General features: G+C 33.4%; 1 protein-coding gene across 1 annotated transcript in view; it reads left to right on the top strand.

Moving 5' to 3' along the window:
* Positions 1-26,809, top strand: part of LRRIQ1 (leucine rich repeats and IQ motif containing 1) — a 197,397-nt gene that overhangs the window by 53,853 nt on the left and 116,735 nt on the right. The window contains exons 13-16 of the mRNA XM_041738854.1: positions 3,097-3,190; positions 18,041-18,220; positions 20,544-20,990; positions 25,103-25,319. Of these exons, the coding sequence (XP_041594788.1) occupies positions 3,097-3,190; positions 18,041-18,220; positions 20,544-20,990; positions 25,103-25,319 (938 nt within the window). The remainder of the gene's footprint in view (positions 1-3,096; positions 3,191-18,040; positions 18,221-20,543; positions 20,991-25,102; positions 25,320-26,809) is intronic.

Genomic DNA, 26,809 nt, shown 5'->3' with positions numbered 1-26,809 from the left:
TATGATTTTTATCCTTAATTTTGTTAACGTGGTATATTACACTGATTGACTTGTGGATGTTGATATATCCCATTTAGTCATGGTATATGAATTTTTAACATATTATTGAATTTAGTTTTCTAATATTTTGCCGAGAATTTTTTGTATCTATGTTTAACAAGAATATTGGGTTATAATATTGTTGTCGTGTTCTTATCTAGTTTGGGTATCAGGGTAATGCTGACTTCATAATGTGGATTTGGAAGAGTTCTTGCTCTTCTTTCTGGAAGAGATTGAGAAGGATTAGTATTAATTCTTCTGTGGATGTTTTTCAGAATTCACCAGCGAAACCATCTGATCTTAGACTTTTGTTCCTTGGGAGGTTTTGATTATTGATTCAATCAATAATTGAATAACTTGTAATTTATCTGTTCAGATTTTCTACTTCATCATGATTCAATCTTGGTTGTATGTTTCTAGGAATGTACCCATTTTTTTCTAGGTTATCCCAATTTGTTGGCATATAAATGTTCCTAGCAGTGTATGATCCCTTGTATTTCTATGGAAGAAGTTGTAACAGTTCTTTTATTTTTTAATTCTATATATTTGAGTCTTTTTTTATTTTTTTCTGAGTCTAGCTAAAGTTTGCCAACTTTATTTTTTCGAAGAACCAATTCTTAGGTTTATTGATCTTTTCTCTTCTCTTTTTAGTCTTTATTTCATTTATTTTTGCTTCAATCTTTGTTATTATTTTATTCCTTCTAATAACATTGTACTTCATTTGTTCTTCTTTTTCTGGTTCCTTGGGGTATAAAGTTAGGTTGTTTATTTGAGACTTTTCTTATTTCTTGAGGTAGGCATTTATCCCTGTGAACTTCCTCTTAGAACTACTTTTGCTGCTTCTCCTAAATTTTGATATGTTATATGTCCATTTTCATTTGTCTCAAGGCTTTTTAAAAAATTTCTCTTGATTTCTTCTTTGAAGCATTGGTTGTTTGGTAGCATGTTGTTTAATCTCCACATATTTGTGACTTTTAATTTTCTTTTTTAAATTTATTTCTAATTTCATACCATTATACTGGAAAATATGCTTGATATGATTTCAGTCTTAAATTTATTAAGACCTGTTTTATTGCCTAGCATATGATCAACTTTGGACAATGTTTCATGTGCACTTGAGAAGAATGCTTATTCTGTTGCTTTGGGGTGGAATATTCTATAAATATCTCTTAAATCCATCTGGTCTAATATATTGTCTAAGACATGTTTTCTTCTTGATTTTCTATCTGGATAATCTGTTCATTGATGTAAGTGGAATATTAAAGTCCCCTATGATTATTGTGTTGCTGTCTACTTCTTCTTTTAAGGCTGTTAATATTTACGTTAAGTATTTAGGTGCTCCTGCATTAGCTGTGTAAATATTTACAATGTTATACCCTCATGTTGGATTGATCCCTTTTATGATTTTTTTTTAATTAATTTTTATTGGTGTTCAATTTACCAACATACAGAAAAACACCCAGTGCTCATCCCATCAAGTGTCCACCTCAGTGCCCGTCACCCCTTCCCCTCCAACACCCGCCCTCCTCCCCTTCCACCACCCCTAGTTCGTTTCCCCGAGTTAGGAGTCTTTATGTTCTGTCTCCCTTTTATGATTATGTAACACTCTTCTTTGTCTCGTATTACAGGTTTTTTTTAGTGTGTTTGTCTCAAAATCTGTTTTGTTGATATGTCTACATCATTTTTGAAGACTTTTATTTATTTATTTGACAAAGAGAGAGAGAGAGCATGAATGGGGTGGGGTGGGGGCTGGGCAGAGAGAGAGGGAGAAGCAGATTCCCTGATGAACTGGGAGCCTGATGTGGAGCTGATCCCAGGACCATGAGATATGACCCGAGCCAAAGGCAGATGCTTAACCAACTGAGTTATTCAGGTGCCCTGATACGTTCAGTAATTTTTAACTGTATGTTGAATATTGTACATAATACAGTATACAAGTCTGGAAATCATTGTTTTCCTTTTAAAGGCAGTTAAGTTCAGTTCTGGCTGGCAGTTAAAGTATTTATGGATTTTTTTTTCCTATCTTCAGTTTCATTCTCTCTTAGTACAAGCCATTTTAGTTTTCAGTTCTTACTGTGTGTCCTTACCCCAGGGCATTGTATTCACTCCTACTGCATCGTCTCTCTGGATTGTAGCTCCATCTATAAGATATTCAGTTAGGTCTCATTTTGGCTGGGCAGAGACCCCTATGTCTTACTGCTTCATGAACTTATTGTTGTCATTCAGCTTTTAGCCCTACAGCTGGTGATCTCTGCTAGGTTGTGTATGTAACCCCTCATACTTGTCCATGGACCTGTGGTGAATCTTCACACAGACTTCTTCCCCCAGTTCCTTCCTCACAACAGTTCCTTCTTGTACTTTTCATCATAAATTCCAGCTTTCGTTCTCATCTTTGCCTCTTCATTCATCAAAAGAGCTTCTTAATTTGGTCTCTATTGCTCTGAAGTGGTAAACTGCTTTCAGACAGAAAACCACTATGATTGTAGACTTACCATATATGTCTCCCATCTCTTAGAGTCAGGTTTAAAAACAAGTGCTTCATATGTATTGTCCAGTTTTGTGATAGTTTTCTGTGGGAGAGCAATTCAATACAACTAACTCTGCAATGTAACCTGGATAAATCCTACTATTCTTACTTTTGAAAGTAAAATAGGTCTGTGTAATTCTATTTAGGTATGTGTTCAACATTACCACTTATTACTTTAATTTCACTTCTTTAGATTTTGTCCTAACAATCTGGCACAAACTGTTCTAAGCCCTTTACACATATTACTTCATTTAACCATGATCTAATAAGATAGGTACAAGCCTGAATCACAGAGTAATTGCATGGTTTACAGAAGTTCACAAAGCTGCTAAATGGGAGAAATATATCTTCTAACAGCAAAGTCTGTGTTTTTAATATAATCCCTTTTTAAAGGCATACTGTGTTCTGCAAAATAAATAATTTTGTTGCTTTCCTTAATATCTAACCAATAAATAAATGGTCATTTATTTATGATTATTTTTTTCTATGTATTAGCTTTCATAATGATTATTATTATTTATTTTCTATAGATCTTACAAGTGCCATTAGATGGTTTGATGCATGCTATTCTCTCCATGAATTGTCTCTCACTGGAAACCCACTTCTTCAAGAAATAGACTGGAGGTAAAAAACCTTCTTGCACCCTATTATATACTTTATTATAGTTGCAGAAAACGCAATTTGATGAAAATTGTTCTGTGCATATTAATTGCTTAGGAAAAGTCAATAAAAATAATTTAAATGCTATTCAAAACAAGAAATTTTTGCAATATTAGTTTAAAAACTGTCTTCAACCTCAAATAATTTTGTACATGTATGAACTAATACAAATTTAAAATAATTATTTTGATCCATATCGTTGATTATATGACAGTTTTTGTATGATGTTAACTTGGGGCTTGTATTTCTAGAAAACACATTTAAAAGAGATATTTGGCGTCTGTTAAAGTATGAATTATAAGCATATGTGAATTAATGCTTCTCTTTGAAATATTGCAGTACCTAGATATAATAGAAGAAAAATATTTTGTAATTTTTTAGAATGAATTTTCTTCTTTAAAAAAGTTTTTCTAACCTGAATTCTCATATTATGCTAACACCATTCCCCCCCCCTAAAATGACCAGCATTTTTTTGCATGAGCTTTTTTGAGATAATTTTCATCCCACAAACAGTTTTGTTTATGAGTATGAATATGGTGTAAACTACCACAATCAAGATATTAAACATTTTAATCACCTTAAAAATTACCTCATGCCCCTTTGCAGTCAGTTGCCTCTCCCAGGCTTTAAAAATACCTCTCCGCTCTTTTATGGCTTTCATTGTTATCTGATGAAAAGTCTACCAACACTCTCTTAGGAGACTTCTAATATTTTTTCTCTTGGCTCAATCCCAGAACCTGGGATCATGACCTGAGCTGAAGACATACTTAACTAAGTCATGCACTCCTAATATTTTCTCTTTATAAGTGGTTTTCAGTAATTTTATTATAATGTGTTTTTCTGTGGTTTTATATAGATTTACTCATCTTGAATCTGATGAATTAGAGGTTTCCATAAAATTTAAAAAAAATGGCCATTATTTTTTCACATATTTTGTCTGCCTCCTTCCTGTCTTGTCTTACTAGGATGCCAGTTTCACCAATATTAAATCACTTGATATATTCTAGAAGTTGCTATTGATCTGTTCTTTTATGTATTTTATACTTTTTTTCTGCCTGTACTTCACTCTAAATAGTTATTGCCATATCTTCAAGTTCTCTGATATTTTCTTCTTATACATTTATTTTGATGTTAATCCCATCCAGACTTTATCAGTTCAGAGTTCAGATACTATGTTTTTCATCTCTAGAAGTTTCATTTTTTTTTAACATTTGCCATTTCTCTCCAAATCATGCTTGTATTTTCCTGAATCTTCTTGAACATATGGAGAATATTTATAATAGCTGTTTCAAAATCCTTGTCTGCTAGTTTCATCATTTGTATCATTTGGGGGTCTATTTCTGTTGATCCCCCCAATTCTGGGTCATATATACCCGATTCTTGCATACTGGATCAATTTTTATTGTATTCTGGACACCTCAAATTTTATGCTGTTGACTTCTTAATTTGGTTCTTTTTCTTTAGGCAACATCTATTTTATTTCTGATGTGCAGCTAATAAGTTACTTAAAATTGGTGAGATGCTTTTAAAGCTTGCTTTTAAGTTCTGTTAGGGATGTCTCAAAGAAATGTTTAGTCTATTGCCAATTTAGCTTTACTGCTATGGCACCAAATTTCTGAGTTTTCTCTCTGGTACCTAAAATACCCTTTCAACTTTGGCTGATATGAATTACTTCCAGCCCTATATGGGTTCCAATAATTTTTCTATCTTTTACTTCCCCCTAATTCTTGCCTTTGGCCTTAAGTGGTTTTCTCTCATACATCCTCAGATCATTAATCATTTACCCAGGTCCAAGTGAATTAAATCCCAGAATTCTGAAAGACTTTGCATATGTCCAGTTTTCTAATATTGCTGATGATTCTGACCTAAACTTTTGTCTCTCTTTATGTCCAGCAGCATGCATTTGTAAGATAGTCTAACATGATTTATTGTACATTTGACATTTATATCATGTCAAGTCATGGGCACATCAAGATAGAACAAGCTAAGACTAGACAGGGCCTATAGCCTAATTTTGCAAGATAAGTTTGACAACACACTAAGTACAGAGAAAGGAAAATAGGTACTGAAATTCAGGTGGGGAAACTTACTTCAGAATCATCAGACTTTGGATCAAATCTGTAAATCCTATCGATTTGATTAGATAGTGAAAATACAACATTTATGAATCAAATATAGACAAGGAGGAATGTATAATTGAAAAGAAAGTTGTTGTGACATCTGATCCTAGGGAAGAAGCAGTTGAGTCTTTGTCGTGATTTGACATTCCTGTGATGTGTGGCCATAGCCAGGAAGATCCTGGTTCTGATGACTTCCAAAGGAATGTATCTTACAGAAGAATCAATAATCTGGTGATGTTTAAAATTTCTCTATCTAACTATATCCACTTGTAAACAACATAAGAATATCTAGGAGGTAGTCTCTTTCCCTCCCTTGTCTGAGCCCATTGCAAACCTCTGACACTCTTTTTCTACACATATTGATTATTATGAATTTGTTAATTGATCTTTGGTTAATAAATAGCATTTTTATACCAAGTCAAATAACTGTGTAATTTGCTACTTGTTGATAGCCTGTGTATCACAGAAGAGTTATTATCTTTGCTAGAAAATCTAGTTTTATATTTTCTTTAAAGCTCAGTTTCCACATAAATTTCTGAAGTTATACTGTTTTTTAAGGAAATTGGTATGTTTTTACATGTTTTAGAATAGAACTTGTCAATTTCTACTTTAGAAACATCTATTTCCAGGTGCAATTTAAGCTGTTAGTAAAGAGGAAAGACTACAACCCAGTGAAGTGGTTTTCAAAGATGTTTCCCTAGACAAGCAACTTCACCATCACTTGGACACTTGTTAGAAATGCAAAATTTTGGACACTGCCCATACTCACTTAATCAGAAACTAGGGGATGATGTTTAGTAAATTGGTGTTTCAACAAGCCTTTTGAATGATTTGATGCACACTAATGTTTGGAAATCACTGTGTTTTTAAACTGTTCCTGCCCCATACTGTATGATATGATAAGTAACAACTTTCCTATGTGTCTGAATCCTCACTGGTAAAATGAGGATCATAATAGTACCTATTTTATGGGGTAGTAATGATAATTGAATATAATACACATGTTTTGTTGGTAACAATTCATGGAACATGGTAAACATTCAGAAATCTATTATTTTCCATGTCAAGGCTAACCACACTATGGGCTCTTATTACATCACCAAATATTTAATGTATGATTACTACCTCCAGCCAATGTCCTAACATTTTAGACACTCTAAAGGAAATTCTGTGCACTCTGGGATTTCAAAGCATGTTTATAATCTTGATAGGGATATAAAATATATGCAGAAATGATAGCCATGACAGCTAATAGTGATAGCAAATGCTGTCATGGTGTTTCCTTTGTATCCAGCATTGTTCTCTCATTTAATATTCACAATATGCCTAATGAAATTGCTACCTATTATTCACATTTTACAGGTGGGGGAACAATCATATAAAGGCTAAATAACATGCCCAAGGTTGCACAGCTAGCTAGTGGAAGAGCCGGGATTTGATGTAATCAAGCTTCAGTTTGTGCTCTTTAACTGTTAGATTTCAGTACCTAATACCAGTGTCAGATGACTACTGTAGGCAACAGATATGCTTTAGAAATCCCACCTTAATTTAGTGTGTCCAGGAAAAACTATCATTCCCGAAGAGGCAAACTTTGGGTTAAACCTCAAAAGTTTGGTAAGGTTTAAAATCAAGTTAAAAGGAAAAAACAAAAGCATTTCTTATGGAGAAAATATCTACAAAAAGGAGGAAATATGATAGGCAAGGTTAGGTTTTGGTCTATTTAGATGTAAGGTGGATGTAGTACCTTTGGAAGGAAGTAAGAAGTCAAGTGTGTACATTTACAGTGGGTCAGAGAATGGGCGATATATCCACATATTACTCCACAGCAACTCTGAGTTGGGTTCTATAATTATCATTCTGATTTTACAGAGGTATTTACTAAAGCTTGGATTCCTTGTAATTTGCCCAGTTATGATGTAAGTGTCAACGAAGGGATTTGAGTTCTAAAGCCTGGAATTTAAATACTATGCTTAACTGTTTCACATGATCTATTGCTAACAAATTGTAAAGGGCCTCGTGTGCTAAAGGTCTCCTTTATCCAGCGGTCATGGAGAGAGCCTGTAGGATGCTACATATATGTATAGACCTTGTGAGTAAACTGCTCAGGTGCATGTCTAGTTCCACCACTTCCCAGCTGTTTGCCTTGTACAAGTTACTTATCTAGCTATGTCTCAGTGTCTTTATCTATAGAATGGATATAATAATAATAGCTACCTCAGGATTTATTCATTAAGGTAATATAGGTTGTACTACATAACAAACCCAGAAATCTATGTCGTTTAATACAATAGAAGTTTATTTTTTGTTTATATTGAGTCTGATGTGATGAGTTCAGCCTGTCTAATGTAAGCAGACTCAGAAACTCAGGATACTTCCATTTTGTGGCTCTGTGTCGTATGACTTCAATATAGTATGACTGTTTTAGGTAGTAGATTCTGGTGAGAGAGATGGGAAGAAACCACAAGGAAAGAACAACTGATATTTAACAACTCTGCTCTCAAAAGTGGCATTGAGAGACACCTGGGTGGCTCAGCAGTTGAGCGTCTGTCTGCCTTCAGCTCAGGGCAGGATCCTGGGATCCAGGATCAGCCCCCTCACTGGGAGCCTGCTTCTCCCTCTGCCTATGTCTCTGTCTCTCTGTCTCTCATGAATAAATAGATAAATCTTAAAAAAAAAAAAGTGGCATTGATCACTTGTCACATTTTCTACTGGCTGTAACCAGTCATAAGGCCAAACTAATTGCAAAAGAGGCCAGAACATGTAGAGAAGAACATCAGCATCAGAGTAGGCCAGCAGTCTTTGTGAGGACTAAATATGTTAATCCATAAAAGCATTTTATATTTGTGCCTAGCATATAGCACAGTTGATAAATATTAGCCATTATTTTTAAGAAGCTATAGAGAATTTTTGAATAGTTGTATGAAAAGGAAAATAGGATTTGGGAAACTTTTTTTCAGGAGTGAAGTAATAAAAGATTAGGGAAAATGGCCAAATTAAATGTTATTAGAGGGTCCAGGCATTAAAAAGTGGCTAAAATTAAGTAGTGGAAGTAGTCCCAGATTATTGTACAGATCTTTCTAGTTTAGAACTGGAAGAGTGACTTTAATGTGAGTTACCTTCTTTACAAAAAGAAGAGTAATTATGTCTAAAAGGCTCTGCTTGGCAGGTGATATTTTTTTAAAAATATTTTATTTATTTATTCATGAGAGGCACAGAGAGAGAAAGAGAGGAACAGACACAAGCAGAGGGAGAAGCAGGCTCCATGCAGGGAACCCGACGTGTGACTCGATCCCAGTTCTCCAGGATCACGCCCTGGGCAGAAGACAGCGCTAAACCGCTGAGCCACCTGGGCTGCCCAGGTGATATTATTTATAATGAAAATATCTGATGGGTTGTTCTTACATAGATATTTTTATTTTCCTAGGTAACCAAATAAGCTGTGTGTGTATATATGATACATATGTATATGATATATATGTATATGTCATAGATGACCAAAATTATTTATTGAAGGAATACCTTATAGAATTTTACAGTACAACGTGTCAAAGGTTGAAAAAATTTATTTCAGGCCCTCTGAGTTTCTATTGAATTTTTTAAATTTTACTTTAGTGATTGAAAGTATTATTACCTATAAATTAACAATTGATCTTATTATTGATGCAAGCCCCAATCCCAGACCCTGGGATCATGCCCTGAGCCAAAGGCAGACACTCAACCACTGAGCCACCCAGGCGTCCCTCCTTACACTGAGGTTCAAAACACTATTTCCTAGGTTTGGGGTCCTCATTTTTATTCATTTTTATTATTTTATTTATTTATTTATCTGTTTATTTATTTATTTATTTGAGAGAGAGAAAAAACATAGATGAGCTGGGGGAGGAGCAGAAGAAAAGGGACAAGCAGAGTCCACACTGAGCACAGAACCTAATTTAGGACTCGATCTCAGGACTCTGATCATGACCTTAGCTGAAATCAAGAGTCAAATGCTCAGCTGACTGAGCTAACCAGGCACTCCTTTGGGTCCTCATTTTTAGAAAGCAAAACTTAGAGTGAAACTTACTACATAAAAGTGGAGTGTCCAAAAGGCTCTGCTTGGCACATGCTATTATTTATAAGGAAAATACCCAATGGGTTGTTTTTAGGTGGATATCTTCATTTTCCTCAGTAACTATACAGACCAGATATATGATAACAAACAAAAATAGGTGGTTGTGCCCAATTTACAGAGCAAGCTCTTTAGGGGACATGGTTTTTCAATTAGACATTGTGCAAATAAACATGGATTCTCTTGCTGATCTAAATTTCCATTCAAATAGCTGCCATGTTGCCAGTTGCAATAACTAGAAATAAACCTGTGTCCCAAATAATCTTTGAGTTTACTTATGTTTTTTTGCATGAACAATAAATACTTAGTTTGTTGAATAAAATAAGCTCACAGTAAAAAATATTGATATAAATCTATTTAAATATATAAAGATAAATATTCACATTTTACCACTACCCTACTACTAAGTATCATATTTTACAGTTTTAAAGAAAATATTTAATTAAACATAATATTGAAAGAAAAATACGGTATTTATATTATAAACATGTACACTTATTTAGTTATTATAATCTCTATGTTTAAATGAACTTTACCGGACTAGATTAATAGCAACTTGAAAACTTTGCTTATCAAATTTCACTTTGATCAGTTGGCCTAGTACAGCTCTCCTCTCATAACTTCAAGAAGAGATTCAGTTATCTAAAGGGTTTAAAATCTAGTAATCTATAAAATATGGAATCGTTAATGAAAAGATCAAGTCAAACTTTAAGCAGTGTGTTCCAATGAACTTTACATAACCCCTTGATACCAACAAAGGGATTAGTTATAGATTTTCCCAATTGGCTTCTTACTTTCATGTCTGGCCAGTGATAACATGAACAAAACTGATGTGCTAAAAAAAAAAAAAAAAAAAAAAAAACCTCTTTTTAAACTTAATCTACAGACTCAGCTTGGAATCTCCTTTGGGAATGTGATTCATTCATTAATGATTAATAGAGCCTCTTAAGCGACAGAATATTCACCAGGAAGTTTTCACTAAATGAAATATTGATTCAGCCCTTGGCCCGGAGGAACCCAGCTGGAAAAACTAATGCTGAGATCTCACAGTATCCTTATACTTCATTTCCAACATGAATCAACTTGTTACAGTACTATCTACTATATTCATCATAGACTCTCATAAGGCTGCATTTGCACTTAAGGCCAGCTCATTGCACTGCTAATTTATACAGATCTGAGAACCATTCCTTTAAATAAATAAATAAATAAATAAATAGATAAATAAATAAATAAATAAATAAGAACAGTGTTTAACATAAAACACTGAATCTAATCTGGATGTTTTTCATATAAATCAAAACTTCAAGATATTGTCATGCTCTTTAAAAGCCAAAGGGGGCTCCCAGTGCACTGGCGCACCTGGACCTCCACAAAAAATAAACAAATAAAAAAAATGAAAAAATAAAAAATAAAAAAAGCCAAACAAACTGAACTTTTATATCCAAAGAAGTTTCAAATATTCTCACTCCAACTGTTTGGAATCTCTTTTTATATAAAGGTGACAAATGTAATATCAAAATATTTTTGATGTAAAAATTCAAGACTGTAGATCCACATTCTCTATAATTACGTGTAGCTAGCTACACTATTGTACATGGTGATATCTATGTCAATCACCATGTCCAAAATATAGTATTTGATGACAAAATTATCATTTTGCCCCTTGCTAATCTGGTTGGTTAACATCCAAACAACTTCCACATAGTGCCACTTGCAATATCTAGAAACAAACCTAATAGCCTGTATTACATTTGCATATATTTATTTTTCATTATTTTCATTGTCCAGAGCATAAAGAGTTGTTTTATTAAATATAATATACTGGTGGTAAAGTATTGATCTTTACATTAATCTGATAAAGCAAATTCTTTTATTTTTACTTCTAGGATTATATTAAATTATTTAGTTAAAATGGCTCTTCATTTTGTCATCAATTCTTTTTTTTTTTTTAAAGATTTTATTTATCTGACAGAGAGAATGAGAGAGAGCGCACAAGCAGGGGGAGGGGCAGAGGAAGAAGGAGAAGCAGACTCACAGCTGAGCAGGGAGACAGAGGCGGGGCTCCATCCGAGGACCCTGGGATCACAACATGAGCTGAAGGCAGATGCTTAAGTGACTGAGCTACCTAAGCGCCCCTGTCACTAGTTTTTTCTGAATAGAAAGCTGGTTCAATATGCACTCTGTAACTTCAGTGTTACAAGAATACTTTTCTAAGAATCTTTCATACCATTTATGTAAAACCAATGGTAATGTTAATCAGTAAATAGATTGTTGGAATATAACTGTCCAGGCCTGTAGTATCTCTTATTTTAGCAAATTCTCTGACATACAGGGCATGCTACAAACTTTTAAGTAGGACAATTTCCAAATGATTAGAACTACAGAGTTGTTTTTCTAAGTGTAACCCAGAACATCTCTGATTTATTTTATATATATACATTTTAAAGATTTATTTATTTGAGAGACAAAGAGGAGAAAGCACATGTGGGCATATGCACAAGACAGGGGAGGAGGGGGACAGCAGGAAAGGGAGAGGGGAAGTGGACTTCTGCTGAGCCTAGAGCCTGATAAGGGGCTTAGTTTCAGATCATGACCTGATAGCTAAGAGTCAAATGCATAACCCTAACCACCTGAGCCACCCAGGCACCCCCCCATCTCTGATTTTATTACAACTCACAACTCTGTTGTAGTCTATTTTCTTCCCAATGCAGTGGTTCTTAATTCTTTAAGGTACATAAGAAAGGCTCTATTTTAAAAATGAAATTCCCCAGAACCCACCATCTTTGGGATAACTGAATCTACTACTCAGTCATAAAAGGAAGGAAGGAAGGAAGGAAGGAAGGAAGGAAGGAAGGAAGGAAGGAAGGAAGGAGAAGAAAGAAAGAAAGAAAGAAAGAAAGAAAGAAAGAAAGAAAGAAAGAAAGAAAGAAAGAAAGAAAGAAAGAAAGAAAAGAGAAAGAAAGAAAGAAAGAAAGAAAGAAAGAAAGAAAGAAAGAAAGAAAGAAAGAAAGAAAGGGAGAGAGAAAGAGGGAGAAAGAAAAGACATCTTGCCAGTGGCAAGGAGTGGATGGAACTATAGGATATTAAAAAAAAAAAAAAAAAAAAGGAACTAGAGGATATTATGCTAAGCAAAATAAGCCAGTCAAAGAAAGACAATTATCATATGATTTCACTCATATGTGGAATTTAAGAAACAAAATAAAGGAGCATGCAGAAGGGAGGGAGAAATAAGACAAGATCAGAGAGGGAGACAAACCATAAGAGACTCTTAATCATAGGAAACAAACTGAGGGTCACTAGAGGGGAGGGGGGTAGTGGATGGTGTAACTGGGTGATGGACATTAAAGAGGGCATGTGCTGGAATGACCATTGGGTGTTGTATAAGATTGATGACTCACTGGACTCTACCTTGAAACTAATAATATGCTGTATGTTAAGCAATTGAACTTAAATTTTAAAAATAAGCAATAATTGGGGGGAAAAAAGGAAAAACATGAAGACTCCTTCGAGATCCCAGGACCCTTTCAGGGGGCTTATGGGGTCAAAATCATGCATGCATGCATCGAAGATGGGTTCAAAATTTAGGATAAACCAACCAATGGACTGTAAGATAACGGGGTGCAAAATATTCATCAGTATGGTTTCAGGTACCACATTGCAACTAACCTTTAATAAACTACTACTTGTTAAGTTTTGGTGTAGTGGCACAAAAGAATATCTTCAATGATCTGAAAGGGCTACTAAAATTCTCTTCCAGCCCCCAAAATAATACTCTTCCACTTTCCAACACCATATCTGTATGAGGTCAAATTTTCTTTATATACTTTGATCAAAATAATATATTGCAATAAATTAAAGTAAAATTTAAAAAATTAAAAAGCATCCCAGGTACTACTGATAACAGTAGTTCAAGGACATTCTTTTCAGAGACACTGCCCTTCAGGGTTAAAGACACACATAGAAGGATCTAGCCTTGAATTTCCATCCCTGTGGATTTAGAGAGTAACTAAGATAAAAAATAGAGACATGAGATGCTGTGGCTCTCATGATAACAGCATGAGTATTTTCTTCCTTTTGTTGACACCTCCTCAATTAGACAAAATGAGACCTGAAAGATAGCTCTTCAAGTCTTAAGTGTTACTTCATCTGCACTATCACTGTAGGTCCAAGATCCTGTTGAAAAGTTGTTTAGGTCCAACAGCTTACTGTTTTGTTTAACCAGAAATGACTGTACAATAGAAATAAACAAATCAGCCTTACCTAACTCTGAAGATGTCCAATTTACAATAAGAAAATCTGATTTATCTAATTTTCCTTCTAAGATATAACTATTCAAAGACCAAAGCCTGCTATTAGCGTACCTCATTTCCTTCTCTGGTCAGGTCCACTCTGGAGACCAAGATATCAGACAGAAATTGGCTTGGTACCCCAAAAAATTAGAACTGTTGGATTATCTAAGGCTAGTTTCATCGTTATTGAAGCCTTATGTTTACTTTTCTGTATTTTAGAAGATATGATCTAAAGAAATAAGATCATTAATAAGATTAGAGCATCTCTTTTAGGATGTATGAACACCTTTACAGTTTTAACTTTTAATGCCCTTTATTATCACATTTCAAAAAAATATCACATCTTTATTTCATATCTGTCATTTTATAGCTATAAATAAGTTATTTTGACATTACAGTCATGTCTTGAAGAAAAGTTGACTGGATACTTTGAGAGATATTTAGAATGCGAAGTAGCTTCATTAGTAAAGTAAAAATAATTTGATTGGATAGAATATGGATAGTTAATCTCTCTGTTATATTTTAATTATTACCAGCTTCATTTTCAGAGATTAACCTTTCCTTGCTTTGATGATAGCCTCAGTCAAAAATTTTATGTTATATTTAATATTGTACCTATGTAATTACCTCTGGTTACTTCATCACCCCTGTGATGAATAGCTATTATCTTAATTAGCATTCTGCTTTTGAACCACATCTAAAAATGAATCAAAACAGAAACACAAATATATGCTACTTATTTAACCTTTTGTGGTAAGTGTGGCTTTTTATGATATGAGAAATATTGGTAGCTTCAAGCCTAAGAAAAGCCTTAAGAAAGTTTAAAATACATAGGCCTAAATTTTCATTTGATCTTAGTCAAATGAGTGATAAACCCAAGTTTTCTTAACTAGTTTACACTCTTAAACATTGTAAAACATCTGAAAATTATCTTGAAGAACAAAATCTATTTGTGTTCCCTCTTTCCTTACTTAAATACCTATAAGAAAAAAAGGTATTATTTTTCAGAGAGTAAAGGGAGGTGAGGGTGGTAAATTAATCATGTGTCCCCAATAAATGAAAAACTGTAGGATTCTTCTTTTCTTTCTGTGTTTTAATTGAAGGAGATGTATTTATACCTCTCGTGGTTATCTTTTATTAAACCTAAGACTATTAAGATCATAACTATATGTAGCAATGTGTTATGACTTTATTGACCATTGGCATTTGTCCCTTAATAGACCCCACTTCCTTTATTTATATATAAATTATACATAAATATATAAAATATAAATTATATGTATTTATGTTAATATATAAAATTATACTTTACAACTGTGTTTGTATAAATGGAGATATTGACCCTGACTATCATCTAGGTAGAAGAAATAACTGACTGGGGTTTTCCTTCTTAAACTTTTGCATTTTAGTAATCTTATCTTGCCATCCTTCATTTAGTTTTTAGGAACTGTGTTTGTTTGTTTTGTTTTTTAATTTAAAAACTTCATTTTTTAAAAGATTTTATTTATTTATTCATGAGAGACACAGAGAGAGAAAGAGAGGCAGAGGGAGAAACTCGATCCCAGGTCCCCAGGATCAGGCCCTGGGCTGAAGGTGGTGCTAAACCTCTGGGCCACCTGGGCTGCCCTAACATCCTGCATGTTTCATATTTTTTAGAGAGGGTTATGTTAGCAAAATTAAGCAGAAAATATAGAGAATATCACCTACACACTGTCCCCACATATGGACAACCTTCCCTACTATCAACATCCTGCACTAAATTAGTATACTTATTATGATTGATAAAACTACATCAACACATCACCTGAAGTCTATACTTTACTTTAGGGTTTACTCTTGGTATTGTGTATTCTATGGGTTTTGACAAATGTATAATGACATGTATCCATTATGTAGTAGTTTTATATAAAACAGCTTCACTGCCCTAAAAATGCTGTATGCTTTGCCTGTTCATCCTATCCTCCACCTTAATACTTGGCAAACATAGATCTTTTTACTGTCTTCATAGTTTTCCTTTTTTCAAGAATTTCATGAAGTTGGAATCATACAGTATGTAGCCCTATCAGATTGTGTTTTGTTTTTGTTTTTGTTTTTGCTTAGTAATATGCATTTAAGATTTGTCCATGTCTATTCATGGCTTAATAGTTCATTTCTTTAGTGCTAAATAATTTTCCTTTGTATGGATATAACACAGTTTACTTATCCTTTACCTACTGAAGACATTTTGGTTGTTTCTGGGTTTTGGCAATTGCAAATAAACCTGCTGTTAACATCTGTGTGGGGATTTTGGTGCAGACATCATTTTTAATTCATTTGGATAAATCCATTTAATTCATTTGGATAATTCAGCACATTGCTGAATTAGAGTAAAAGTATGCTTACTTTTGCAACATACCAACCTGCCTTCCAAAGTAGCTACACTGATTCTGCATTTCCACCAGCAATGAATGAGTTTCCTTTTCTTCACAAGAGTTTCTGTTTCTTTAAGAGAGTTTTTGTTTCTTCACATCTTCACCAGCATTTGAAATTGTCTGCTTTTTGGATTGGACATTCTAATATATGGATAATAGTATCTTGTTATTGTATCTTACTGTTTGTTTAGTATCTTGTTATTTTAATTTACAATACTCTAATGACAAATAATGTTGAACATCTTTCATATGCTTACTTGCCATCTGTATATCTTCTTTGGTGAGGTGTCAGCCCATTTTTTAATTAGTATGTTTATTTTCTTATTGTTGAGTCTTAAGATTTCTTTTTATATTTTTATAAGAACGCTTGATCAGATATTTTTCCCATTTTATGGCTTGTCTTCACCTTCTCTTGACATTTCACAGAGCAGAAGTTTTTAAATTTAATGAAATCCAGCTTATCAGTTATTTCTTTCAAGAGTTGTGTCTTAGGTGTAATATCTAAAAAATCATCATTATACCCAATGTCATCTAGATTTTCTCCTGTGTTATCTTCTAGGAGTATTATAATTCTGCATTTTATATTTAGGTCTGTGACTCATTTTGAGTTAAATTTTGTGAAGGGTACAAAGTTTGTGTCTAGATTCACATTTTTGCTTGTAGATATCTATCTAATTGTTCAACATCATTTACCTGTGCTCCATTGTATTGCCTTTGCTTATTTGTCAAAGATTAGTTTATTCTATTTATGGTGTTCTACTCCTGGGCTCTCTATTCTGTTCCACTGATCTATTTGTGTGTTCTTTTGCCAGTACCATACTGTCTTGATTACTGGAGGTTCACAGTAAATCTTGAAGTCAAAAGTGTTAGTCTTCTAATTTTGTTCTTTTTCAATATGGAATTGGTTATTCTTGGATTTTTCCATCTTTTTATAAACTTTAAGGTCAGTCTGTTGACATACACAAAATACCTTGATGGTATTTTTAGTAGGATTGCATGCATTTAATCTATAGATCAGATTGAGAAGAATTCATTTCTTGACAATATTGAATTTCTTATCTCTGAAGATATCTTCATTGGAGACCTCTCTATTTATTTAGTTCTTTGATATCTTGTAGCAGTTTGTACTTTTCCTCATAGGAAATGTTAGTTTTTAAATAAGGGGTTTTATTCATTTAAGAAGTCCATTTTACTCCTGTGACCATTAGTGGCCTTGTAAAAGAATCCCAGAGTACCCCTATGAAAGGTTGGGAAGTACTTATTAAATGGCTAGGTTTGGTGGACAGCTCTTGCTGTCTGGCTTGGTTTTTCACAGCATTAGACTTTTAAATTGATACAGACTTTTGCTCATACCTCAAAGATTTTATTATTATAATCTTTAGCAAGATTCAGAAACAAATATAAGTTTATATTTTTCAGATCCTGATAAACAGGGTGATCTCTTACTGGTCTTGTTTTGGCTCTATTCTTAAGTATGTTTTATCAAGAGAAACAATTAATTGACCTCTATTTCTGAAATAAACAGCTAATTTTAGTAATATAATTATATTATCATCTTTTTAAAAGGATGTATCTGATGTTATTCTTTATATATTGTAGCTTTTTATTTACTCCCACCTCAAGTTTCCAGCTTCTTAAATTTACCACTTGTATTATAGAGGAAAACCGTTAAGTGTTTGTCAAGTCTCTAAAACCTAACTTTGTATATGACATGATACCATAAATTTTTTAAACAAATTTAATGATATTTTCTCTACAAAATCAATAATGGCATTTTCTGAGATATACTCTGCACTTAATATTGTTTAAGTAAAAGGTATATGGTTATTTTAGGTATAAACTCTCCTTTTCAAGATTATTAAGTTTTTTCCTGCTTTCAATAGGCAATCTCTCCTGAAAATGTTACCAGCTCTAAGAATCCTCAATGGTGAAATACTAAACCCTTACTCAGAATGGCACACTGAAGAATACTATCAACCTGAATTAGGACGTTTTGTGGTATTTTGTCAGTCTCAGATTCAAGAATTCAACTCACTAACTGAAAGCTATATTACTGGGAGAAGGTAAGACTGTTCTCTTCCCCTTGTCATAATTTAGAGAATTAATGCAAATTATGTAATCATTAAGAAATACTCTGATTAATGTAATGTTACTTTTTTTGGATTAGGACTATGTGTTTCAGGGATATTCTTCTTTAAAAAACATAATTTAAGATATAATTTAAGTGCTAAAATATTAGATAAAATAAATGAAATCATGAGGATAGTTTCAAGACAATAATCTATTCAGTAAGTCATTCAATTAATCACTCAAATTTATTTGACAGTTATTGTAGGTAAGACACACAAATAAGCTAAGTATTACACTTTATACTCAATTCACAGATCAATATAAGAGAAAATGAAACAAACAGTTACAATGGAATAAGGCAAGTTTTATAATACATATGACCTTTATTCTGTATTAAGTTTTATTGTACATGTGTTATATTTATATATTAAATTTAGGAGACCACAGTAGAGAAAAGCAGTCAACACATATACATATTCAGAAGAACAGACGCTAAGTTATAAAAGAAAGAGAACTTCCCATTCCCCATCCCAAATTCAGAGTGTGTTAGTATGAATGAATTATAATCGATCTTTCTAAAACTGTATTTTCTAATTTGCATTGCTCCAGAAAACACAAATGAAAAAGGAAAACGATTTCATTTTTCACTTATGATGATTTTCCATTTTAACTGAATTATAACTGTAATATGTAAAATTCCTAAAGTTAATCATTAAATTATAATCATAAATTATTGTTCTTTGCATATTCATACATGCACATCTATATATGATTTGTTTTCTATCTAATTTTTTTTTAATTTTTATTCATTTATGATAGTCACACACACAGAGAGAGAGAAGGGGGCAGAGACACAGGCAGAGGGAGAAGCAGGCTCCATGCACCGGGAGCCCGACGTGGGACTCGATCCCGGGTCTCCAGGATCGCGCCCTGGGCCAAAGGCAGGCGCCAAACCGCTGCGCCACCCAGGGATCCCTTCTATCTAAATATTTTTGAATATAGTCTATTCAGATTAAAAACAAATCTCAGAACTTTAAAAATAATTCCAATTGTTACAGATAATTAATGTTTACTTTTAAGAAATACTAAGGTTATTTATACTTATCTTTGTGAAAAACCAAACTTGTATCTCTTTGCATATGTGTGATAATATGCAATTTTTGTATATAAAGGTGACCCTGATATCCCTCATATTGAAATGTAGATTTCTCAGTTTCTCTGTATAATCTCTTCTCTTTGCAGCTTGTTTCATTTTGGCATTGATAATGGAAAATAGACTATATTTTATATTAATGATAAATGGTATTGAATTTAACACCAATCATAAGTACTTAAAATTCCAATATTGAACCGAAACTTTTCTGCCATTAGTAGTCACCAAAATGAATGAAATATAAAATATAAAAAATATATTGGAGGAGCCTAGGATAATGGCTAATAATACCTTTGTGAACACAGCACTGTTTATCTCTATATTTTAGGAAATATAGCTTTCATTTTGTATGGTATGGTTGAAGGCTTTATATTTATTTACATCCTGCATGTTTCAGGAAAAAAAATAAGATGTTGTGGCTATATATTAAATACAATCAGAAAATACACATTTGAAGTAAATAAATTATTAAAAAATAAAACAAATAGGGGAAGATAAATAAAATGTAGCCAAGAAAAAGTTTCATACAGATACAAAGTCCTTTACATTTGCTATTGAGATCCTCAAATCTGGCAAACAGAAAGTTTGATTAATTACATAAGCCATAACCTCAATAAGAGAAAAATTCGACGTTGTTCAAGAGAATCACCATTTATGCCTTAAAGCATTTGAATTCTCTTTGCAATGGATTCTTTTTCCAGAGAAAAAGGGGAATGCAAACTTTCCCATAATATAAGTTCTTTGTTTAAAAGTCCAATACAAATATTTTGCATAGCAAGAGTCAATGTAGAAAGTACTTTTAACTTTGTTTCATAAATAACTTCTCCAAATTTAGGCAGCCAGGATTTCTCATGTTTATGGTAGTAAAAGCATGGATTTTTCTCATTCAATTGTACCAAAAATACCTAGAATAAAAATGGTTCTAAAACTTCCAGACATTTTGTCTGGATTGATGGATCTAAATTAGCTAAACAAATATTTTCAAATTTTGTTAGAAATGAGATAAATTTCTATATAAACAACAAGAAATAAAATTTTTAATAAATGTTGTAGTAAGGCTTAATTTTCATGTCAACCATACAAGGGAAATTTCCAAAACTTTTACAAATTTTAACTTTTGCTGATTTAATTCTTATTATTAAATGTCTTCATTATTTGTTTAGGAATTTTGTCACATTGGATGCTGCAGAAAATCTCTGCCAGTATTTTAAGAAATTAATGACACTTAGTAATGAATATCGATATTCACATGAACATGGGAATGTAAGTATCACCCAAAGAGAAGAATCAGAAGCCCAGCAAAATCATTTGGCCCTTACAAATAATGATAGCATATTGCAAAATAGAGTTCTCCACTCTTGTGCAGACATATATAAACTGGGCTCACCAGATACTTCTGAGAAATGGATGAACTCTGATTCCAGTCATTCCACATTAACCAACTCCTTACATGAAGATACAGAAGGACGAAATCAGGAAGAAATAGTAGACCAACAGAAAGAAGACAGCAAATCAAACAGTATCCCCATAAAAAGAATACCATTCATGGAAACAATAATGACAAGTTCTCTGCTGAGGAAGTGCCAGAATATTGAACATCATAAAAAAGTGTAAGATTTATAGATCATTTTTATACAGTTGTATATTCTTTATTTTTTTATGGATAGTCTCAGTCAATGTTACCAAGTGATAATTTGGTAAAAGATTTATATCACTATTGTATTTTAAAGTAATTCCCTGAATTATGTTTTTATGATGTGTACAAATTATTATAGTACAGATTAATTTTATTGAATTTTGGTAGGCTCTGATTTTATTGACTAATGTTTAATTGAAAATTAGTACATGTAAAATTATTTTTTCTTCAAATCTTTAAACAATTAAAATGAATTTTTAAGAAGAAATAAAATACCTTGCTATTCTAAAAATAATATAGAGAAAATGCTGAATAATCAGGTAATTTAATTTTTTAAAACATACCTGTTCATGCACCATTTATTTTTTTATTGATTTAGAAACTATTTAATAAGCATCTATGCAAAAATTTGAATGTATGTTCTATAATTTTCTTTGGTATAACAATCTATAAAATATGGCAATATTCTTAAGATTAATCACATAAACCCCTTCCAACTATTAAGTACTTTTATTTATTTTTTTCTTTCAACTTTTATTTAAATTCCAGTTAGTTAACATACAGCATAATATTAGTTTCAGGTGTAGGATTTAGTGATTCATAACTTATGTACAACACCTAGTGCTCATCACAAGTACCCTCCTTTTATGGTTCACCCAACTGTGAAATATTTTTAAAAAGCATATGGTAGGTGCCTGGGTAGCTCAGTCAGTTGAGCATCCTACTCTTGATTTTGCTTCAGGTCGTGATCTTGGGGTCCTGGGATCTAGCCTTGCATCAGGCTCCCTGCTCAGTAAGGAGTCTACTGGAGGATTCTCTCTCTTTCTCTCTCTCTGTTTCTCTCCATGCTCACATGCTCTCTTTCTCAAATAAAATAAACAAATCTTTAAAAAAATTAAAAAGCTAATGGCTTTAATTTTTTATTCAACAATCAAGATTACTTTCTACTTTGGCTTGTTAATTTTTTTTCTTTTTTTTTTTTTACTTTTATCCTCAGTGTCAAGCCAACAAAATTAAAAATGGTTAAATTCAGCTTCTCCTGTAATAACAGGTGCTGAATAGGGCAGAATGCAGAGTATCACAGTAGCTATTCTTATTTTTCCTGGTCTTTATTCTTTTAGAAGTTGTCAGTGTGAATGGCGACTTCTTTTCCGAAAGCTATGTTAAAAAGTTTGATATGCTGACACTAATATGTATTCCCTAATGAAAAAAAATTAAATTTTATTGAAAGTGACTCTAACACTTCCTAATTTATATTTCATCAATTTATTTAATCAATTACTTTTGCTCTGTAGGGAAGGAAAAAATAGCTTTTATTTCTACCCTTCTAAATTCTCAGCTGAAATCCCTGTAATAAAAGTTAGATTAAAAAAGAAAAGCTTGGAAATGTATTTAATATAAATTTTACATGACATGGGAGTCTTCATAAAGAAATAAAGACCTAAAGAAATAGTTAAACCTAAGCATTTTTATATTAGGTTTCATGAAAAGTAGAAGGTCATGGAAAATATGATCAGGGGAAAGAGTATGAGCGAAGCATAGTAACCTAGGAAATTTATCAAGGCCTGTTTTTCAGAGTCTTCTTGTCATCCCTTCATCTTCAGATAAGAATAGATCTTTTCTTGGGATATAGGGAAGATACCTTTCATAGGAGGGTCTTATGGCTTGTTTCTGGGGGCGGTCAAAAAGTCCTTCCTGGACATGACATTTCTCAAATTCCTGCAGCTTAAAATATTCAGTGTGCCAATGTGGCACATTTCAGAGTGGCATATTCTGAACCCCATCAACTCCAATACTCCAGACACTGCCTATTGCAATTTCATATAAACAACATTTAGAACTTCTTATTCATGATCAGTAGAATAACTAAGTGATGATAAAACGAAGAATGAAGCACTGAAAATATAGACAAACCAAAGACTGAAAGAAAAACAGGAAAAGAAAATGTACCCACTTGCTGAGCCTTACCATTCAGTGATTTTGGAAGATTCACTGTCAGTTGTATAGGTGTTCCATAAACATGATTTACACGTGTTCTTATTCTTAGCATTATGATTTTTGCTAAAAACGAAAAAAAGTTGATGGTGATGATGATGATGATAATAGTTATAACAGGAGATGTTCTTCTTAACATGGAGAACACCCTACATTCAGGAAGCCCAGAAGTCCTCTTCTTTACCTGCTTTCACTTCATTCAATGTAAAAAAGCAGTCCTCATGTTAGTGTAACTGAGGAAAATATCCCTCATCTACCTTTTCTTGTTGTCGTATCCCTTAGGAGATTTTGATGATAGTGGGCTGAGGAATTCATTCATTCAATGACTGGTTGAGAAGAAATGTGCAGTTTACAGTCAGTGAAACTTGTATGCATTTATAGAGAGATATAAGATGCTGTCTCTGAGTTTTCTTATGAATTTTCTTACAAGCCTTTCACTTGTTACCAATTTTCATATTATTTATCAGCCAAAATACCTATTAGAGTACTTTAAAATTTCCTAACTTGTTTCTGTTCAGAAGATGAAGGAATAAACTGATGATTGGACAACCGAATGCAAATTAAACCCATAGCAAAATTTACACTATGAGGAGGAAATAATTTGTTGGAATGTGATTATTTTTTCTAAGCATTTGGAGTTCAAGTAGCTTATCAATGATAGTTTATCAAGTACTTTAGGCCAGAAGTATTATCCATTAGCTGTAACTTTCTATTCATAGCAAAATAGATTGAAGACTCTCAATCTATAGGCTTTGAGCATTACGATGATGATAGCAATAGTCATGACAATAAAGGAAAATAACAATAAAAATGTTTACATCAGTCCTTTCTAATTTCCAATAAGTATATTGCTATGAGAAAAAAAAAATTATGGCCATGTCTGGCAGAGTTTATCACTCAATGCTACTTTGCCTTAAACTTACTAGTATGAGGAAAGAGAAAATTTCATTTTAATTCCCAACAATTATAAAATTATTGAAAACTGTTTTAAAAAATACAGGGGAAGGAGTATATGCAAGAACCATATCTTTATATGCCTTTTTAATTTTTTTATTTATTTTTTATTTTTTATGTAAATTCAATTTGCCAACATTATATGCCTTTTAAACTGTACTCTGGAATCTGAAGAGAAATTAAGACAGAATAATTAGCATTTTGACTATATTCTGTACCTTGATAATATTCCTTAAATAATCTATCTGGAGAAAGGAAAATATAATCCAATTAGGAAAAATTAAGAGATTAAGCATATCGATAACCTACTCACTATCAGCATACATTGCTATTCAAATTTTACTACTGTTGCTGGGCAGCCTAAGGGGATATGGAGAAAATGCAGCATTGGTTGATTCAGCCCCTGAAATTGGCAAATAGATACAGGCTGGGAAGAAATTAGACTTCACTACTGGGCTTGTAAGAGTATGACTTAAGTATTTGTTATGATGAGAGACACCTAACTCTGGGAAATGAACAAGGGGTTGTGGAAGGGGAGGTGGGCAGGGGGCTTGGGGTGACTGGTGACGGGCACTGAGGGGGGCACTTGACGGGATGAGCACTGGGTGATATACTATATGTTGGCAAATTGAACTCCAATAAAAAAAATAAGGATTTGTTATGGGCAGGGAGGGAAGTGGACCTGATGGGTCCTTTCTCTTACAGTGAAGGGAGGGGGGCTCCCTCTTCTCCCAAGTCTAGTGTCTCCACTGTGAACAGGATCACATCCTCCCTTGCCAACTCAGCATCGGATCCTCTACTTGCCCCCTTTTATCAACATCATCACTTTTCTCCCCTTTCTACTTGATCAACATACTCCATTATCATACAAAATCTTGATATTATTTCCTTCCTTAAAAGAAACAAGCAAAACCCCTCTTGTCCTCACGTCCCTCTCTAAGTTACTGGCCGATTTCTGTCCTTCAGATCTGAAGGTTTTCCACACTATTTTTACCTATGTGCCTATAGTTAAGTAAAAGACATTCTTATTATTAATTAATACTTTATGCACTTCATGTTTACAAAACTAGTTTATGAGGACCTCTCATCTACAACTGTGTTTTTATGGGTACCAAACATGTTTTCTTTTCTTAATAGAATGGCGGCTATAGTAATCCAGTCATACTGGCGTGGTTACATCGTGCGCAGACCTATTCATTTCTCTACAAGGCTGCATACTGCTGCTGCAGTGGGACCCCTGGCATCCCAGCCAAATTTTAACGTCATCAAGAATAACACTATTTTAAAGAAAGAAAAAAGAGAAAATACTGTGACTATCCAAGAACAGAGGAAAAAGGCTGCTATTCTTATTCAGGTTAGTTGTAATCTTGTGGTGAAATAGTCCTGAGAGATGTATTTGTCATCTTTCACTGGGTTTTTCTGTATAACAGACAACCCCCAAGTCTTAGTGATTTACAACTGCTGGATTTATTTCTTACTCAGGTGATATGTAGGCCGCAGGTTGCCTGTATGAGTGTCTACAATTTGGAAATACTGTTCTCATGACCAAGGGCCAGACTGACCCACACAATCATATTTAAAGTTCTGCTCAGATATGTCATTTGCCACATCTGCTAACATTTGATTAGCCATAGTAACTCATTTGGTCCAATCCACAGGTCTTTTTAGAAGCATGTTTAAAAATCTACTAAAATAATTGTTAAAGTCGTTCAAATACACATTCAGATTAAACATTCAGAAAGTAGATAGTGAATAGACTTGATTCAGCCTCACCAAGATCAGATTTTGAAATGAAGTTCAGTGTCACATTCATCTTTTTATTTATTTATTTGTCAAAAATTTTTTAGAACCTACTACTTGTCAAGCACTGTTCTGGGCTCAGGACCTATAACTATAAACAAACCAAACCATACAAGTTCTCTGCCCTCCTGGAGTTTACATTCTGATGGAAGAGACAGAAGTAAACAAATATATAAATATAAACTAAATAAACACATAAAATAAGGTCTGTAGAAATTCATGGTACTGTGCCTGAAATGGAAGATAGTAACCAAAAATTGTTTCCCTTTATTCATTCATTCAATAAATACTTCTTGACACAAAAATCTTACTAGTTCATATTCTGTTGGGATGAATGGTTAGTAAATAAGTACATTAGATAGTGGTAAGTATTAAAAGGAAATGTGAAACAGGAAAAGCAGGATAGGAGTATCAAGGAAAAGTTTATCATTTCAGATATGATAGAGGTGGAAGACCAGGAAAGGTGACATTGCAGTGAGAGATTAAGCCATTGGGTATCTGGGGGAAGAACATTCCAGGCAGTAGAAGATCTGATTTAGGAGCAAACTGCAGTGTTCCAAGAGCAGCAAGAAGCCAGTATGACTGGACAGTGATGGAGGGGAGAAGGGTAACACTTACAAATCATAAGTCATGGTAAAGACTTTGGTTCTTGGGGATCCCTGGGTGGCTCAGCGGGTTGGCACCTGCCTTTGGCCCAAGGCATGATCCTGGAGTCCCGGGATCGAGTCCCATGTCAGGCTCCCTGCATGGAGCCTGCTTCTCCCTCTGCTTGGGTCTCTGCCTCTCTCTCTCTCTTTCTCTCTCTCTCTCTCTCTCTCTCTCTCTCCCTCTGTGTGTGTGTGTGTGTGCGTGTGTCTCATGAATGAATAAACAAAATCTTTAAAAAATGACTTTGGTTCTTACCCTGAATGATATAGAAAGATATTACAGGACTCTGAACAGTGGACTCACATGGTCAAGTTCATGTTGTGATTATACTGTAAGAAGGCAGAAGTTGAAGCAGAAAAATCAGTTAGGAGCTATTATAGTAACGCAGACAATGGG

Source organism: Vulpes lagopus, chromosome 23 (assembly GCF_018345385.1).
Source record: "Vulpes lagopus strain Blue_001 chromosome 23, ASM1834538v1, whole genome shotgun sequence".
NCBI classification, from domain to species: Eukaryota; Metazoa; Chordata; class Mammalia; order Carnivora; family Canidae; genus Vulpes; species Vulpes lagopus.
The sequence above is the reverse complement of the archived record's forward strand: the minus strand, read 5'-3'. Positions and strand labels throughout refer to the sequence as shown.